This window comes from Anomaloglossus baeobatrachus, chromosome 9 (assembly GCF_048569485.1).
Source record: "Anomaloglossus baeobatrachus isolate aAnoBae1 chromosome 9, aAnoBae1.hap1, whole genome shotgun sequence".
Taxonomy (NCBI): domain Eukaryota; kingdom Metazoa; phylum Chordata; class Amphibia; order Anura; family Aromobatidae; genus Anomaloglossus; species Anomaloglossus baeobatrachus.
Window position 1 is genome coordinate 64,840,339 of NC_134361.1, and position 17,818 is coordinate 64,858,156.

Sequence of the window (17,818 nt, forward strand, 5' to 3'; positions counted from 1 at the left end):
AGACCCCTCAAGAGAAGAATCTCCGAGCATACTAATGTAGCATCATATCTTGATCCCACTACTGGTACAAGTAAAAACAAACGCTCCGTTTCCGGTTTAACAAAACATTTTTTGGACATGTATCAAGGGGATTTTTCTACTCTAAGCATTACAGGAATTGAATATGTATGTAAACCTATACGTGGTGGAGATTGGTTCCGACTTTTGCTCCAAACCGAAGCAAAATGGATCCTTAAGATGGACAGTAGATTCCCAATGGGACTAAATTATCGTTCTGACCTTCGTTACGTATTATAGAACGAACATGAAGGGATCAACAATGAAAATATATTTTTGTATCACTCGTGTTCCACTGATTTGTCTACATACCACATCGCAAATATATTTTGATTTTTATTTTTTGTTGAAATTTTTTCCATATAGGTATTTTCAGAATTACCTACAAATATTACATATAACAAATAATGCATAATTCATTCATCATATACATTTTATCTCTGATTATGGAGTGATAATAAATCAAATTAAAATTAAAATCACATAAAATACAAAACTATAAATAATAAATAAATATTTCAACCAAAAAGATAAAAATATTTTATATTTTCTTATATATCATCCCATACATATAGCAGTGTTGTGTATTTATTAGTTCATTGCTTCCCCCCCCCCCTTTTTTGTCATATATTTTTCTTATAAGAAATGCGGTGTGATACACCACTCAATGGATCATGTGTGTTGTTGGGTTTTTTTTTTGTTTTGTTTTTTTCCCTTTACTTTCCTTCCACATCCAAACAGGTATTTACCTTCTATGCAAGGGTTAAATTTCATTATTTTCTCTTTCCCCTGTTCTCATTTGCATTTTCCTAGGACTACACCCGCCTTTTGTCCGTCCTTCATTCTCCATGGTAAGCTTTATATGTTTGGTTCCACTGTGTATTTTTATGCTTATGATTAAGGACTTATCTACATTCCAACTGTCCGAAACGCGTCAAGCAATGATGTTTTCATGGAATCGATGATGTTTTTCTTGGATTTTTAATCGTTGCATAAAGTTTCTACACTTTTATATATTTTTCGTTGGATTTATATTTTTTCTATCCTGGAATTGGTCCCGTCCTTACTCCTCGCTATTGCCTCTACGGACCTACCTGTCCGGTGGACATCCTGCATTCCATCTGAACTGAGCGGATACATATACGGGTGAGCTGAATTTTTCTTTCTTCATTCCTGTCATGCTAGTATCCCTGCGTCTGAGGTCCGACCATGTGAGCGGGCCTCAGCTGTGGGGGGCGGGCCGGTGCTGTGGAGGGGCGGGCCAGCGTTGCGGAGGGGATTTCTCTCCCTCTCTCCTCCGTAGCCGGCTATTGCGATTCTCCCTCTGCCCGCGCGGTACACCGATGTACCACGAGTGCAGTGCAATTTTTCTCTCGCCCCATACACTTGAATGGGTGCGAGAGAAATGAGTCTTGCATTACAATCTCAGCATGCTGCGATTTTTTTCTTGGTCCGATTAGGGCTGAGAAAATAATCGCTCGTGTGCTGGCACACAGGATAATATTAGTCCGAGTGGAATGCAATGTTTTATCGCACTCCGCTCGCACCGATTTTCTCGCCGTGTGGCTTAGGCCTTACTGAACTGATTTCTTGCAGCATTACTATGTGTGTTACCTGTTATTTTGGATGCCCGCATCCTACATTCACCAATGATGAATTGTAAGTTGTTTCCATGAATCCATCCTTCTTTTTTTCGGTTCAGATTCTTCACCAGCCTGTAGATGAAAGAAGCACAATGCAACATGTCTCATTTCTCATTTCTAGCAATCAGGCCGGTCACTTTGTACCATTTAAAATCTCAAAATATAGAAATGACAAAATTGTTTAAAAAAAAATGCAAATATTGTGACAAATCCCATTGTGTATGTATATACATATATATATATATATATATATATATATATATATATATATATATATATACATATATACATATATATATATATATATATATATAAATATATATGATAAGTCACAATTTTTGCATACAAAACGTATATGCAATATATATACAGTATTATATGTATATACTATATATATATATATGTATATACTATATATATATATATATATATATATATATATATATATATGGTGTATATGTGTATGTGTATATATATATATATATATATGGTGTATATGTGTATGTGTATATATATATATATATATATGTGTGTATATATATATATATATATATATATATATATATATATATATATACACAGTATATATATATATATATATATATATATATATATATATATATATATAATTTCATTCCATATCCTGCAGATCAATGGGAAATCCCGTGAATAGCTCCAAAAGACAGCAGCCCAACACCGAGCTTCAGTAAAAGCGTGGGCACATAGCAGTGTTCCAGTTCTTACATTTTCTTTTAAGCTTTTGGCTTTAAATGGTTTTGCAACAAGAAAAGTTGTTTATTTTGCAAAAAATGCTTCAAAATAATAATCATACATAATTATACTCCATTTTCTTTGTTATACAAGCTACACACTGACTGTACATTGTATCAAAGTGTCAGATCTGCAGTGTTGTCCAATGAAAAGATATAATAAAATATTTATAAAAATTTAAGGGGTGTACTCACTTTTGTGAGATACTGTACATGTGATGACTTATCAAGTCTAGGCTTAAAGGGACTCTGTCACTTGGTTTTTGCTCCCCCATCTGAGAGCAGCATAATGTATCACTTACTGGACTGCTTGCTGTTTATAAAATCCCTTTTTTATCTGCCTCAGATTTAGCAGTTCTCCTAAGCTTTTAAGGGTGAGCTCTCTCTAACCTGCCCACCACACTATATAACCCCGCCCACACTACTGATTGGCAGCTGTCTTAAACTTATACGGTGTACACAGAAAGCTGCCAATCAGTGGTGGGGGCGGGGTTATAGAGCTCATGAATATTCCTGACTACCTGGCAGCAGGGTTAAGTGCTGATAAAACAGTGATTTTACCAAACGTACAGCAGGCAGCCCAGTAAGTGACACATTATTGGAATCAGGGTCTCTGTCTCTAGATTATGCTGCTCTCAGATTAGGTGACTGAAACCTAGTGCCATATTCCCTTTAAATTAAAGTTTATGTTGTTTACGAAGAATAGGGATCGTACCACTGTCCCTCAGCGTCTTCCTGTAATAGTTGGATAACATCTCCATTTTTCACCAGTACATCGTCAGATCCTCTCTTCTTGCAGTCAGCCAGTGCCTTGTATTTTCCAGGAGACTGCGATACAGCACATAATTCAATTATATCATACAGCGGAGACCGCCATTTACAAGCAATATGGATGGAGTCAGAGGTAAGAAAACATATCAAAGGCAAAGACAATACTAAGGACCAGGGGGCACTCACTGCGAGTGGAAGAAAAGCGATTCCGGCAGCTAAATAGGAAAGGGTTCTTTACAGTTGGAGCGGTCAGACTGTGGAATACCGACCACAAGAGGTAGTAATGGCAGATACTATAACAGCTTTTAAAAAATGGCTGGATGATTTCCTTAGTACACACAACATTGTGAGTTATAAATGACTAAAGGGGGCTTTACACGCTACGACATCGCTAATGCGAACTCGTTGGGGTCACGGAATTGGTGACGCACATCCGGCCGCTTTAGCAATGCCGTTGCGTGTCACACCGATGAGCGATTTTGCATCGTTGCAAAAATGTGCAAAATCGCTCATCGGCGACACGGGGGTCCATTCTCAAAAATCGTTACTGCAGCAGTAACGAGGTTGTTCCTCGTTCCTGTGGCAGCACACATCGTTCCTTGTGACACCGCAGGAACGAGGAAGCTCTCCTTACCTGCCTCCCGGCCGCTATGCGGAAGGAAGGAGGTGGGCGGGATGTTACGTCCCGCTCAGCTCCGCCCCTCCGCTGCTATTGGGCGGCCGCTCAGTGACGTCGCTGTGACGCCGCATGGATCGCCCCCTTAGAAAGGAGGCGGTTCGCCGGTCACAGCGACGTCGCCGGGCAGGTATGTGTGACGGGTCTGGGCGATGTTGTGCGGCACGGGCAGCGATTGGCCCGTGTCGCACAACAGATGGGGGCGGGTACCCACACTAGCGATATCGGGACCGATATCGCAGCGTGTAAAGCCCGCTTTAGTGACCAAATGTAGAACGGGTGGAGGAAGGGTGAACTAGATGGACCTAGGTCTTTTTTCAACCTAAGTAACTATGTAACTATGTAAATCCCATCTAGTGCAGTATGGGCTGTTCTACTGCTTGGGGTTCAGACAAATATGGGACCAAATCACTATCCACCGACTATTCATTAATCACTGCATGGGAGCGCAAAATGTTTACTGCATGACAAACGCCAACATGGGCTTAATTTCCCACAAGCTTCCAATACACAAATAATAAGAGGAAATACCAACCAACTGCACCGTGTCCTCCTCCTCTGTGTCCGAACAAGGACATGTATAGTGATGACTGGACCATCCATCGAGACCTTCACAGATTTCTAAGGACTGGGACATCCCATGCCAGCCTGTATCAACGTATACATGCAAATCAATTAAAAAACTATAGACGATTTAATTTTGAGCTTAGAATTATTATTAGTGATGGACGAATAGTAACTACAGTCATATGAAAAAGTTTGGGCACCCCTATTAATGTTAACCTTTTTTCTTTATAACAATTGGGTTATTTCAGTCTCATATATCTAATAACTGATGGACTGAGTAATATTTCTGGATTGAAATGAGGTTTATTGTACTAACAGAAAATGTGAAATCCGCATTAAAACAAAATTTGACCGGTGCAAAAGTATGGGCACCTCAACATAAAAGTGACATTAATATTTTAATATTCCCATTTATCGTTACTGCTGCAGGTACAATGTTGTTCGTTGTTCCTGCGGCAGCACACATCGCTATGTGTGACACCGCAGGAGCAAGGAACCCAACCTTACCTGCGGCCACCTGCAATGAGGAAGGAAGGAGGTGGGCGGGATGTTACGTCCCGCTCATCTTTGCCCCTCCGCTTCTATTGGGCGGTTTTCTATTGGGCGGTTCAGTGACGCTGTTGTGATGTCGCTGTGACGCTGAACAAACCGCCCCCTTAGAAAGGAGGCGGTTCGGCGGTCACAGCGACGTCGCAGAGCAGGTATGTGCGCGTGACGATAATGTTCGCTACAGCAGCGATCACCACATATCGGCCATACGACGGGGGCGGGTGCTATTGCGCTCGACATCCCCAGCAAATGCTAGTGATGTTGCAGCGTGTAAAGCGGCCTTAAGGCTACGTTCTTACTATCAGCTTTTGGTGAGTTTTTCATGCTGGAAATTTTTGCTACGCAAAAATTGCTGTGTTCTATGGCAAATTTTCTTTATAGACTTGCATTAGATGTGGAAAATCTGCAGTGTGATTTTACAGTGCTTCCGCTGCGAAAACATAAAAAATGCATGTAAACCACACCTAGAGTATATCAATAGATCCGCACAGTATATCAATAAATACCAAATACCAGGAATCATCAAAAATAAAGCAGCTGTATTTAAAACTTGACATACCAAGAAAAGAACAAAAACGCAGAGTCAAAAACACGATAAAAAACACAAGTTAAAAAACGCACGCAAAGAGGCAATGAAAAACCACAAGTGACCTAATTGTAATAGGTGCAAAAATGGTGAAGAAATTTCACATCAAAAACTCACTAAAGCCCATTGTGGGAACGTAGTTTAAACCCAAAGCGTCAAAGACAAGGTTTATTTGCTCTACAGCTGCCTTTTTATATACGGTACGGCAAAAACATTTGTATTGTTTGATCATCAACAATGGAGAAAAGAAACTAAATTTACTTCTGTAAATATAATGTCTTATGTTTTCCGTACCTTTGTGCGGTTTATGATGAGGGGAGACGTTTAAGCTTTCTAACATAGGACTGGAATTTTCCGAGTCATTCTCTTCTGAACTCACGGAAGCCCTCTGTAATTTTCTTTAAAAGAAAAGAAGAAAAGCCATAAGACTACCATAGATCCATAGAATTATTGACCTGATAATATTTAGTGGTAATCGTAGTAGTAATAGTATTAGTATGGGAGGGGAGCCCAGGGAATGTGTTGACTTAAGGCTATGTGCGCACTTTGCGTTCAATTCCGCAGCGTGTAAGTCACTGCCTGTGCGTCTCAGAACGCAGCTGAAAAAGCTGTGTTCTGAGACGCATTCGGCAGAACGCAACGTGCGCACATTCCTGGAGAGAATTCATGCGTTCTGGATGCTTGCTTTGCCATAGACAGAGTGGGAAAAGCATCCAGAACGCACATTTTTCACAGAACGGTCTATTTTTAAAAAAGGTTTTACCTCAAAGTATGAATTATTTGTGATCCTATGATGTAATGTCTGTTGTATACTTTTTTTACTTCCTCCCCTGCCCAGGAGCTGTGGTAGGATCAGACCCTGTCCCTGTACGGTCAGACACTGCCATTACACATTACACAGCAGGGGCATACAGTATAAGGCTATGTGCGCACGTTGCGTAAATTCATGCAGTTACGCTGCGCTTTGTAGCGCAGCGTAACTGCATGCGTCCTGCGTCCCCTGCACAATCTATGGAGATTGTGCAGGGGCCGTGCGCACGTGGCGTTTTAGAGCGCAGCGCTTCGGCTACTGCCGAAGCGCTGCGCAAAAAGAAGTGACATGTCACTTCTTCCGTGCGCTTTCCCGGCAGCCCCTGCTCTGTCTATGGCAGGAGCTGCAGGCAGAGCGCACGTTCTCGCCGGCACCATGCGCTTCAGAACGCAGCTTTTCAGCTGCGCAGTGAAGCGCACCTTTTACGGTGCTGGGCTAGTACGCAACGTGCGCACATACCCTAAGATTATCTCAGCACAGAAAACATTTTTTATACACATGAAATTATTATTATTCCAAGATCTAATGATTAAAACTTTATTCATGGGAAAACGCTTTTAATAAAGTAGGTGATCAAATAATCGCAAATTAAGGCTACATACGAGGATTAAAAAATGTTAAAGAATAATTTGAAAAATATAGAAAAGTTTAAATCACTCCCATTTTCCCAGTTGTAAAATAAAATAAATATTAATAATAATAATTATAATAATAATACATACTGTACATATTTGGTATCGCCACGTCCATTAAATTCCAGTCTATTAAAAAATACAAAATTATTTAAAACATTTGTCAAACAGCGGGAAAAAATAAAATGGCAGATTTTCAGTTTTCTTAATCACTGCAGATCCCCCAAAAAGAGTAGTCCATATGTCGTTTAGACTACAAAATTATTAATTAGAAATTACAGATCAACGTGCAAAAAACAAGCCCTCACAGAAAATAGTGACACAAACTAAACACAAACTTTTTTTTTTTTTTGTTTTTTTTTACAAATTTTAGAATTTTGTATAATAATAATAATAATAGAATAATTGTACTGAACAGAAGAATTATGTTTTCAGGTCATTTATACTTCAGAATGGACACAGTGAAAAAATAAAACAAAAATAAAAAAACCATGACAGAATTGCTTTTTATTTTGATAATTTCCTCCTACTCAGATTTGTATTCCTGTTTTTCAGCACATGATACACTAACATAATTCAAAACTACAACTCGTTCCACAAAGATGAAGCCCTCATATGACAATATGGACAGGAACAGTTAAAAAAAAGTTTTGGCTCTTGAAAAAACAAAAGTGGAAAAACAATAAAATTGACGTTCTTATTTTTTTTGCCACCACTTTATGATCAATGGAAGTTCAGCTGCCAGAAATGCCGCTGATCCTGAGAATGAAAGACCACTGTGCTGCATTTCCATACACAGCGGTGCCCGGAGCACTGCTATGAATGGGACGATAAATTAATAATTGGGCCCCTTTATTTTCCGGATCCTCAGTCCTGGCAGACAGACCTCTGCTATCATATAATGAGGGCATATCAAAGCAAAAACTGGTGGAATGCTTTACTGTTCTGATGATATGGATTTTATTTCTTGTATAATTAGCATTTTATATGAAGAAAGGACCGAATTCTGAGTAAATGGTCACTTACCCCTCACTCATTTGTGGTGATAGAACAACCTGGTCTGAAAAGGAATTTTGCTTCAGTTTTTCTACTGTAACCAGAAATGAACAGTATATCTAATAAATAGCTCAGCAGTATACTATATGTATAGAATAAGTAGAGACATAAAGTATATCAACACCTTTTATAAGTTCTCGCTGTCTGGTCAAAATCTTCCGGATTTCGCTCAGCCATGCCGCCTTCTGATCGGAGGTCTGCGCCTGAAACACAGAGATTTGGCTTTTATGAAGACCCGTGTTATGTAAATCAGCTTTCGTGCATTTCACTCATATAGTTTCTTTCTGAATGTTTCGTAAGCCATGTAAAGTCTTTCTGAATTGAACAAGTTTCAATCTACCGGTAACACCTCCTCCTGAACATAACACATTGTCAGGCTACATAAGCCGGGGGGGTTTTCAATCAAAAAGTAACTTAGTAACACTTTTCAGACTCCTATATGCCTAATGCTGGGTTCACACATAGCAACGCAGCAGCGATCACGACGGGCGACCTGACCTTATGAGGATCGTTTCTGCGTCGTTACATGGTTGCTGGTGAGCTGTCAAACAGGCAGATCTCACCAGTGACCAGCCCACAGCCAGCAGCGAAGCGTGGAAGCGATGCTGCACTTGGTAACTAAGGTAACTAAGGTAAATATCGGGTAACCAAGGGCTTAGTTACCCGATATTTACATTGGTTACCAGCGCACACCGCTTAGCCCTGGCTCCCTGCACGCCAGAGTACACATCGGGTTAATAAGCAAACCCTTGCTTATTTACCCAATGTGTACTCTGGCGTGCAGGGAGCACAGGCAGCGTGAGAGCGGCGGACGCTGGTAACAAAGGTAAATATCGGGTAACCAAGGAAAGGGCTTCCCTTGGTTACCCGATGTTTACCGTGGTTACAGCTTACCGCAGGCTGCCAGAAGCCGGCTCCTGCTTCCTGCTCACTTCAGTTCGTCGCTCTCTCGCTGTCACACACAGCGATGTGTGCTTCACAGCGGGAGAGCAACAAGCAAAAAATGAAGCAGGACATTCAGCAACGAGCGGCGACCTCACAGCAGGGGCCAGGTCGTTGCTGGATGTCACACACAGCGACAGTGACGGGACGTCACTGCTACGTCACAGAAAATGGTGACGTAGCAGCGACGTCGTTGTCGCCGTCGCTGTGTGTGACACCACCTTAAGGTGCTGTTAATATGGCCACATGGTTCATCTCTGGACTAAAAACCGTTAGCTGGGTGGTTGCGACAAATGTTTCAAAAGAATTGTCCAGTGAAAACAAATCATCACCTATTAGGAAGATAGCAGATAACTTACTGATGGGTGGGTGTCCCATCGCCTACCCAGCACAGATCGGCAGAGTGGTTGGATACTGGACTGCCACTCCACTTATTCTCTACAGGGTTGCTGGAATAAAGACAAGCGTTCCGCGCAGAATAGGGAATGAATGGTACTCAGGTCAGACATGGGCAGGACACTCCATTGTAAAGATGGGTACAATTTCCCTGTTCTGCCATTCAGTGAGGGTCCCAGCAGTCGGACCACCATCAATCAAGACGTTATGACTAGTGATGAGGGAGCACTACCATGCTCGGGTGCTTGGTACTCGTAACCAGTAGTTGATGATCAGATGGCTGCGACTTGAGTACCCAAATATAATAGAAGTCAATGAGGAACTTGAGTATTTTTGTACTCGTTTCTTGCCCATCCGAGCACCCAACTGCTCATTATGAGTGCTGAGCACCCGAGTATGGTAGTGCTCGGTCATCACTAGTTACGAGTACTGAGCACCCAAGCATGGTAGTGCTCGCTCATCACTAGTTACAAGTGCAGAGCACTAGAGCATGGTAGTGTCCGCTCATCACTAGTTACAAGTGCAGAGCACCCGAGCATGGTAGTGCCCACTCATCACTAGTTACGAGTACAGTGTACCTGAGCATGGTAGTGCTCGCTCATCACTAGTTACAAGTGCAGAGCACTAGAGCATGGTAGTGTCTGCTCATCACTAGTTATAAGTGCAGAGCACCCGAGCATGGTAGTGCCTGCTCATCACTAGTTACAAGTGCAGAGCACTAGAGCATGGTAGTGCTCGCTCATCACTAGTTACAAGTGCAGAGCACTAGAGCATGGTAGTGCTCGCTCATCACTAGTTACAAGTACAGAGCACCAGGGCATGGTAGTGCCCGCTCATCACTAGTTACAAGTACAGAGCACCAGGGCATGGTAGTGCCTGCTCATCATTAGTTACAAGTGCAGAGCACTAGAGCATGGTAGTGCTCGCTCATCACTAGTTACAAGTGCAGAGCACTAGAGCATGGTAGTGCTCGCTCATCACTAGTTACAAGTGCAGAGCACTAGAGCATGGTAGTGCTCGCTCATCACTAGTTACAAGTGCAGAGCACTAGAGCATGGTAGTGCTCGCTCATCACTAGTTACAAGTACAGAGCACCAGGGCATGGTAGTGCCCGCTCATCACTAGTTACAAGTACAGAGCACCAGGGCATGGTAGTGCCTGCTCATCATTAGTTACAAGTGCAGAGCACTAGAGCATGGTAGTGCTCGCTCATCACTAGTTACAAGTGCAGAGCACTAGAGCATGGTAGTGCTCGCTCATCACTAGTTACAAGTACAGAGCACCAGGGCATGGTAGTGCCCGCTCATCACTAGTTACGAGTACTGAGCACCTGAGCATGGTAGTGCTCGCTTATCACTAGTTACGAGTACAGGGCACCCGAGCATGGTAGTGCCCGCTCATCACAAGTTTCGAGTACCGAGCACCGGAACATGGTAGTGCTCGTTCATCACTAGTTACGAGTACCGAGCACCCGAACATGGTAGTGCTCACTCATCACTAGCTATGAGTACCGAGCACACAAGCGTGCCAGAGCTCACTCATCACTAGTTACGACCTTATCCAGTGGATAGTTCATTTCAAGAGTTAAGGGTGCTTTATACGCTGCAACATCGCTAGCGATAGCTAGCGATGTAGAGCGCGATAGCACCTGCCCCCGTCGTACGTGCGACATTTGGTGATCGCTGCCGTAGAGAACATTATTGCTACGGCAGCGTCACACGCACATACCTGTGCAGCGACGTCGCTGTGACCGCCGAACAATCCCTCCTTCAAGCGGGAGGTGCGTTCATTGTCACAGCGACGTCACTAAGCGGCCGGCCAATAGAAGCGGAGGGGCGGAGATGAGCGGGATGTAACATCCCGCCCACCTCCTTCCTTCCTCATTGCCGGTGGACGCAGGTAAGGAGATGTTCGTCGTTCCTGCTGTGTCACACACAGCGATGTGTGGTGCCACAGGAGCGACAAACAACATCGTACCTACAGCAGCAACGATATTAAGGAAAGGAGCAACGTGTCAACGATCACCGTTTTTGGACGATTTTGCGATCGTTGATCGTTGCTCCTTGGTGTCACTCGCTGCGATGTCGCTACCGGCACCGGATGTGCGTCACTAACGACGTGACCCTGACGATATATCGGTAGCGATGTCGCAGCGTGTAAAGCACCCTTTAGAGTCATTCCCAAAAATTTTTTACTTGAAATGATGCAACAAAGAAGCCAAGCACTGCTCTTCTCCAAGACAAAGGATGGGCTCAGTGTATGGTATATGAGCCTGTCTTCAGTCTGGGAAGACAGCAGTTATAGAGGATAATTGTCTTAGCCATTTGTTTTAACCTCAGAACCAATTATATATTTGACATATTATGACCTAATGAGAAGATGCAAAATAGCCAAAGGAATCATTAGCGGGCAGAAGTAAATTTCTTCTGAAGGAAGTAGTTATAGTTATAGTGGAGTTCACTCTTTCTCCCTAATGGACCATTCTGGAAATTCTCGAGATAATCTATCATCATCATATGTAAACCCAGCAGTATGCCAATTCAGATCAGCATGGTGCTGGCCTCATTAACCTGACCATGTGGAACGCCTCCTGACATATTTCTCATCTTAACAGGAATTATGGAGAGCTTTGATGCCTGAGGGGTCTTCAATGTCTACATTAATCTTTATTTTCAAATTCTGTTTTGAGGAAGGTTTGGTGAAAACTCTGAGAGGACATATGGGGTTTATACAGTACCAGGAAAAGAAAATCTATTAGTAAAACTGATAGATAGAAGACCTGGAATGGTTATTAAAATACCATATATAGTCGAGTATAAGCCGACCCGAATATAAGTCGAGGCAAGTTTACCACAAAAAAACTGGGAAAACTTACTGACTCCAGTATAAGCCTAGGATAAGACGCACCTCAAATTTAGAGAAGGAAAATCGAAAAAAATAAATTTTAATATTAAAATGGGGTCCGTCTTATAATCCTAGTGTTTCTTATATTAGCTCACCAGGACAGCGTGGCAGAGGCAGTAGAAAGGCTCAGGAGACTGGGTCGGCCATGCTGCGGGCTCAGAGGATGGAGGTGTCTGTGACACAGGAGAGTCACAGGATGGAAGGTGGAAGGTGGACAATACTTCGAGCTCGGGGGTGTTGGAGCTCAGGAGAGTCGGCGGTACTGCGGGCTCAGAGGTGTTGCGGCGGGCTGCGGGTTCAGTTAACGAGATAGAATTCAAGAAAATGGCAGTGATAGTGGTGCGTGCGCAGACTGAGATCGGGAAGCAATCGGGAAGAGTAAAAACAGAACTTGTGTTTGTGGAAGAAGGGAAGTTTTTGCCTGTCCTGGAAGGAAAGTGTGCACCGACGGGTCATCTGAGCATCGCCGCATTGAGCTCCCAGGAGTGGACTTGTTCCCCCTCGCCATTACTTAATATGGGTCCTTTACCGGTATGCACACCCGATAGGATTTAGCGACGGCCTCAGTAGTCAGGGCGTGGTAACCACACGGACCATGTATCAGGGGCCAGTTGGGTTGTTAGTGCCGTAAGTAAATTTTCCCTGTAAAGTTTAGTTTACTATTGTATTGAAACTGGTAATAATTGGGGCGACACAGGTTTAGCTAGAATCTGTAGTGTTTGCTAACTATACTGTTGCCAAACTATAATTCACCATTGATTTACACATGTATTACCTGTTTGTTAATAAAGTGGTTCCCTTGTTTCTGCCCTCCCTTCCTGTACCGTAATGGAGTTCTGCCTAGTGGTGGTACCTTTGCAGGTTACACAATAGATCCTTCGTAATAGACAACCCTTTCTTAAATACTGTATTCCCTAATGTAAAATAAAAAACTATATATTCGCCCTTCACACCGGTGTCACTCCAGCGCTGTCTACTCTGGGTCTCCCAGGGATCACATGACATTGCTATGCCGCTAGACCACACCAATCAATCAGCGGTTACTAATTGGCAGTTTGCTCACACTTCCATAGTCAAACCCACAGATGTCCGTACAAAGAGTGACACCTGTAGCCCCATTATTGGTCTGGTCACTGATTGGCTGCAGTGCTCATGTGGCATAACAATGTTACGTGAGCCCTGGGAGACCCGGTGCTGACATCACTGGAACAGTACCAGTGTGGGAGGGGAGTGTAAAGTTTGTTTTTTAACTTTACATAGGGGGTAAACTATTTAAGAAAGGTTTTTTTTTATATTCCTTTAATACGAAAAACTAACCTGTACAACATAAACCTCTTCTCGGCCGCTGTACCAGATTTCAAACTTGCGATTATCCCCCTTAACATTTTCTGTGATTCCAACAGCATTCATCTAAAAGGAGACGAGAAGAAGACATCTGTAGTTTGTGTCATGACGTCCTCCTAAACATACAGCATGATACATAGCTTGTCAGAAATACACTAACCTTCAGAAAGTGCTTGAAACTGTATGATGGGGTTTTGTCATGTCCGTCTCCATGCTCCTCTCTCCTTTTGCAGAAAACTATTGCTCTTTCATAGAGGAAGAGATGTCTCTGCATGGGTTTAAAGCGGGCAAGTTCCTTCATCTTTGTAGGTCCCTTCTTATGAGTAATCCACACGCTAAAAGAACCTTGCATTAATATCCGGCCCAGATCATTTATATCTCCCTGAGTGACAAAAACAAGGATTTTAATAAAAAATAAAATGTAAATAAATATCTACACAATCGCTTTATTTTAATATTTTCAATGGTCACTCAAAATTATGGCAAGGGTATAAGTAATGTGATAAAGAGTAAACTGTAAATCACATGTATTAAAAAATTATGTTATTTTAATGTTGAAAATTTGCTCTAAAAAGCTGTTTTTTCCCTTCCTTGTTACTTGTTGTCCACTGCGGATGAAGAGGAACATTTTTTAAACTCTATTTTTATGCTGCGGATGAGGACAAAAAAAAAGGCCAATTTTTTTTTTAAGTTTTGGTGTAAACATTAAAGAGTAGTCTGGGACTTTTGTTTTATCTATGTCCCAAAAACGAACAGACAGGTAGTTGCCAACAAAGGCAACCTGCCAGCAATTTAGCTGCTCCATGTGAACAGCAATGAAAAGTGTGAAATATTCATATTAATAAATATCTCGTCAAGACATTCATGGATATATTAATTTATAAGGACATTCGCTAAGGCAAGTAGTAAAGAAAAGAAAAAGAGGCGAACAACGTCCAATTTCATCAAGGAAATAATTTATTCAGTAATATTATATATATCAAAAATGAATTTCAAACGGAACAGTGAATGGATATACATGGTATAGAAGAAATAGCGGTGAATAATAAATGTGAATATGTACATTCCATCCACAATGTATGGAAATACTGGCCCAATGGTATCACAGTCTCAAGAAATGCTTTTAAGCTCACCTCCAATATATTAATAGTGGCAAAAGAAGGGATTATCTACTAATACCACTTAGCTATTGTGGTTGGGATTTACACTTGGTAGCTTTCCCTTTTTGGCTTACACCAAGTGGGGGTAGCTGACTATTATGTCTGATTTACTTATCTAAATTATATTAATTGTGTGATATATATACCCCATATTGGTGGCCATGGGATTTTTCCTATATTAATATGACTTAAAGTGATCAGTTGTATATTATAGGTGGGTTACATATGAGGTTTCTGAGACTGTCATATAGCTGTGGCTTTAATTGTTGCATTGATTGTGATACCCCTTTATATAGTGGAGATTCTATTCAGCGATTTTTAGCCTGATGATTTATATTGGGGATTATTTATCGATGCAGCTCAGCTGCAGTGACATATTGAATTTTCAACAGACTTCTACAGATTAGCCTTGGGAGAGTGCATTGTTATATTTGCAGCTGCAGGAACCTCCTATGTACCCATATATCCCTTCCCCTTCTTTTGCCACTATTAATATATTGGAGGTGAGCTTAAAAGCATTTCTTGAGACTGTGATACCATTGGGCCAGTATTTCCATACATTGTGGATGTAATTCTGCTTTGGCCCTTTTTCTGTATGCAGATTCATGCACCTTACCTAGTGTTGGGTCCTACGTGCAGTGTTCAGTTGGACATATTCACATTTATTATTCACCGCTATTTCTTCTATACCATGTATATCCATTCACTGTTCCGTTTGAAATTCATTTTTGATATATATAATATTACTGAATAAATTATTTCCTTGATGAAATTGGACGTTGTTCGCCTCTTTTTCTTTTCTTTACTCCATGTGAACAGAGCAGCTCTTTTTCTTCCAGACTGCTTTGTGGATGGGGTGTGGCTGCCGGCGTTACGCTAGTTGATAGCCAGCTTCCCACATTTAGGCAATGGGGAGGCGGTTGTCAAGCATGACATCTGCTGTCACAGTCACTCCCCATCAATAGAGCAGAGCGGAAAAGAAGCCACTGCTCTGTTGACGTGATGTCAGCGGAAGCTGATGAATGGCCGGCAGCAGCGATCCGCGCCGGCAGAGATTAGATTACACATATGGTAAATAGAACCATTAACATAGAAAGGGATAAGGACTAGCACTAAATTACTTTTTCTCAAGAATTCTGCATAAATATAGATTTCTTAATTAAACAAACATTTGTAATAAACTTTTCTCTCCTATGAGACACTGTCATAAGAGGTATGGAGCAGGGTAGTTGGTGGCTAATTCTTCAACATATAATAATAATAATAATAATCAGTTTTTGGCACTCTCTTCAATATTTGGTGCACTGGAGGGGGTATGGTCCTGATGAAAGGATGTGGATACCAGTATCGGAAGTGATCGCCAGTAAGTTGATACCTTCCATGCATCTCATTTAGTTGAACCCAGTCCTGAGGGTCCGGAGGCCCCTTGTAGAAGAAGGCTGTGTACTGCCCACTGTTCTTGGGCGAGTCTGCAATCAGAAGGTCACAGCGCCTTATTGCTTGTAGATCCACTACTGGCACTTGACTGACATCTAATTGCTTGCAGTGCTGTAAGGATTAAGCACCTTTCCTTGTCTGGCTGCTGTTGGTAGCTTTTATCTGAGGTTCAGCTATTTTGCTACCACTTCCCTTTGCCATATAAAGTCGAATGTCTTATCATCTGATGCCGGTGATAGAATATGAAACCTCACTTCCATGCGGTCCACTTTGGAAGGGGTCGGGCTCTGAAAGAAGCTTTTGTCTCGAGTCATTTGCAGCTGTGGTGTTAGCTGCATAATAGCTGCTTAGATTGTTTTTCCTTCTTGTTTCAATTTATCCTATCTGTTCGCCTATCCTTGTGTTTTTTTTATTGCTGAGGAAAGACTAGTGCTCTCGTTGGTCTGCTCACTAGCCAGGGTGAGTGTAGGGGGTGACAATATGGCATAAGCCAAGAGGACCCACAATGTAAATTCTCATAAATTGGTTGTAGACACACTAGGTCAGAATTTATAGTAAGCAAATTTATGTTTGTTTTTTAAGGGCACAACCAGAGAACCAAAAAAGAACCCTTCAGATGGACTTGAGCACAGGACCTCAGACCTGCAAGGCAGCACTATTAACCACTAAGTCACCATCCACTGCATGCTTGTTGTGAGGCTGAGTATAGTACACATTTTTAGTTTTTCCTTCTCTAGACCCCTAAACCTACAGCTTTTATCACAAAGCATCCATACTTACATTGTACCCGGTTATCGCTATCTGATGCATGGAGTCGTTGACTGATTTTAGTAGGTCCAGCATAGAAACCAGAGCTTCTTGTAATTCTTGGAAACCTTCTGAATTAATACTATACTTCAGTAATTCCTATCAATATACAATATTGTCAGTAAAGCATCAGTGGAAGCAGTCATATTGTATGTATTTAGAGAGAGAGCAGATTTTAGAGCACAATATCATAAATTATCTTTCGTTACTAAGAAACTCTATTTTTAATGTTTCCCACTAGGTGATCTTATCTCAGATTTACCATGTTTGTTGAATTCAATACGTTAATAAATGTATAAAAATATAATGTTTGAACAGAACATTGAGCATAAATTTCACACTTTTGAGAAATATTATAACATGAAGTAATCCCATAAATCTACTTTCTCAGATGATTTGATATAATACCTAATGAAGGAAGGTACAAACCAGTCTACCTATAAGTTAAGGGCCCGTTACATGCTACGCTATATCGGGGGATATGTCGTCGGGGTCACGTCGTTAGTGACGCACATCCGGCATCGTCTGATATATCGTAGCGTTTGACAGCTACGAGCGACTGTGAACGAGCAAAAATACTCACCTTATCGTTGCTCGTTGACACGTCGCTCATTTTCAAAAAATCGATCATCCTTCTGCGCGCCGATTGTTTATCGGGGGGGCACACGGAGCGATGTGTGCTGCCTCAGGAACGATGAACACAGCTTACC

General features: G+C 41.8%; 1 protein-coding gene across 3 annotated transcripts in view; it reads right to left on the reverse strand.

Moving 5' to 3' along the window:
* MCF2 (MCF.2 cell line derived transforming sequence) overlaps positions 1-17,818 on the reverse strand; it is a 199,036-nt gene that overhangs the window by 14,077 nt on the left and 167,141 nt on the right. For 2 of the 3 annotated variants that reach the window (XM_075323773.1, XM_075323775.1), the window contains 10 exons: positions 17,082-17,207; positions 13,865-14,086; positions 13,678-13,770; positions 8,243-8,321; positions 8,089-8,152; positions 7,153-7,191; positions 5,914-6,017; positions 4,453-4,565; positions 3,186-3,298; positions 1,672-1,772 (listed from right to left, as the gene is read on the reverse strand). In XM_075323773.1, coding sequence (XP_075179888.1) covers positions 1,672-1,772; positions 3,186-3,298; positions 4,453-4,565; positions 5,914-6,017; positions 7,153-7,191; positions 8,089-8,152; positions 8,243-8,321; positions 13,678-13,770; positions 13,865-14,086; positions 17,082-17,207 — 1,054 coding nt within the window. The remainder of the gene's footprint in view (positions 1-1,671; positions 1,773-3,185; positions 3,299-4,452; positions 4,566-5,913; positions 6,018-7,152; positions 7,192-8,088; positions 8,153-8,242; positions 8,322-13,677; positions 13,771-13,864; positions 14,087-17,081; positions 17,208-17,818) is intronic. The other variant, XM_075323774.1, reaches the window with a different exon arrangement.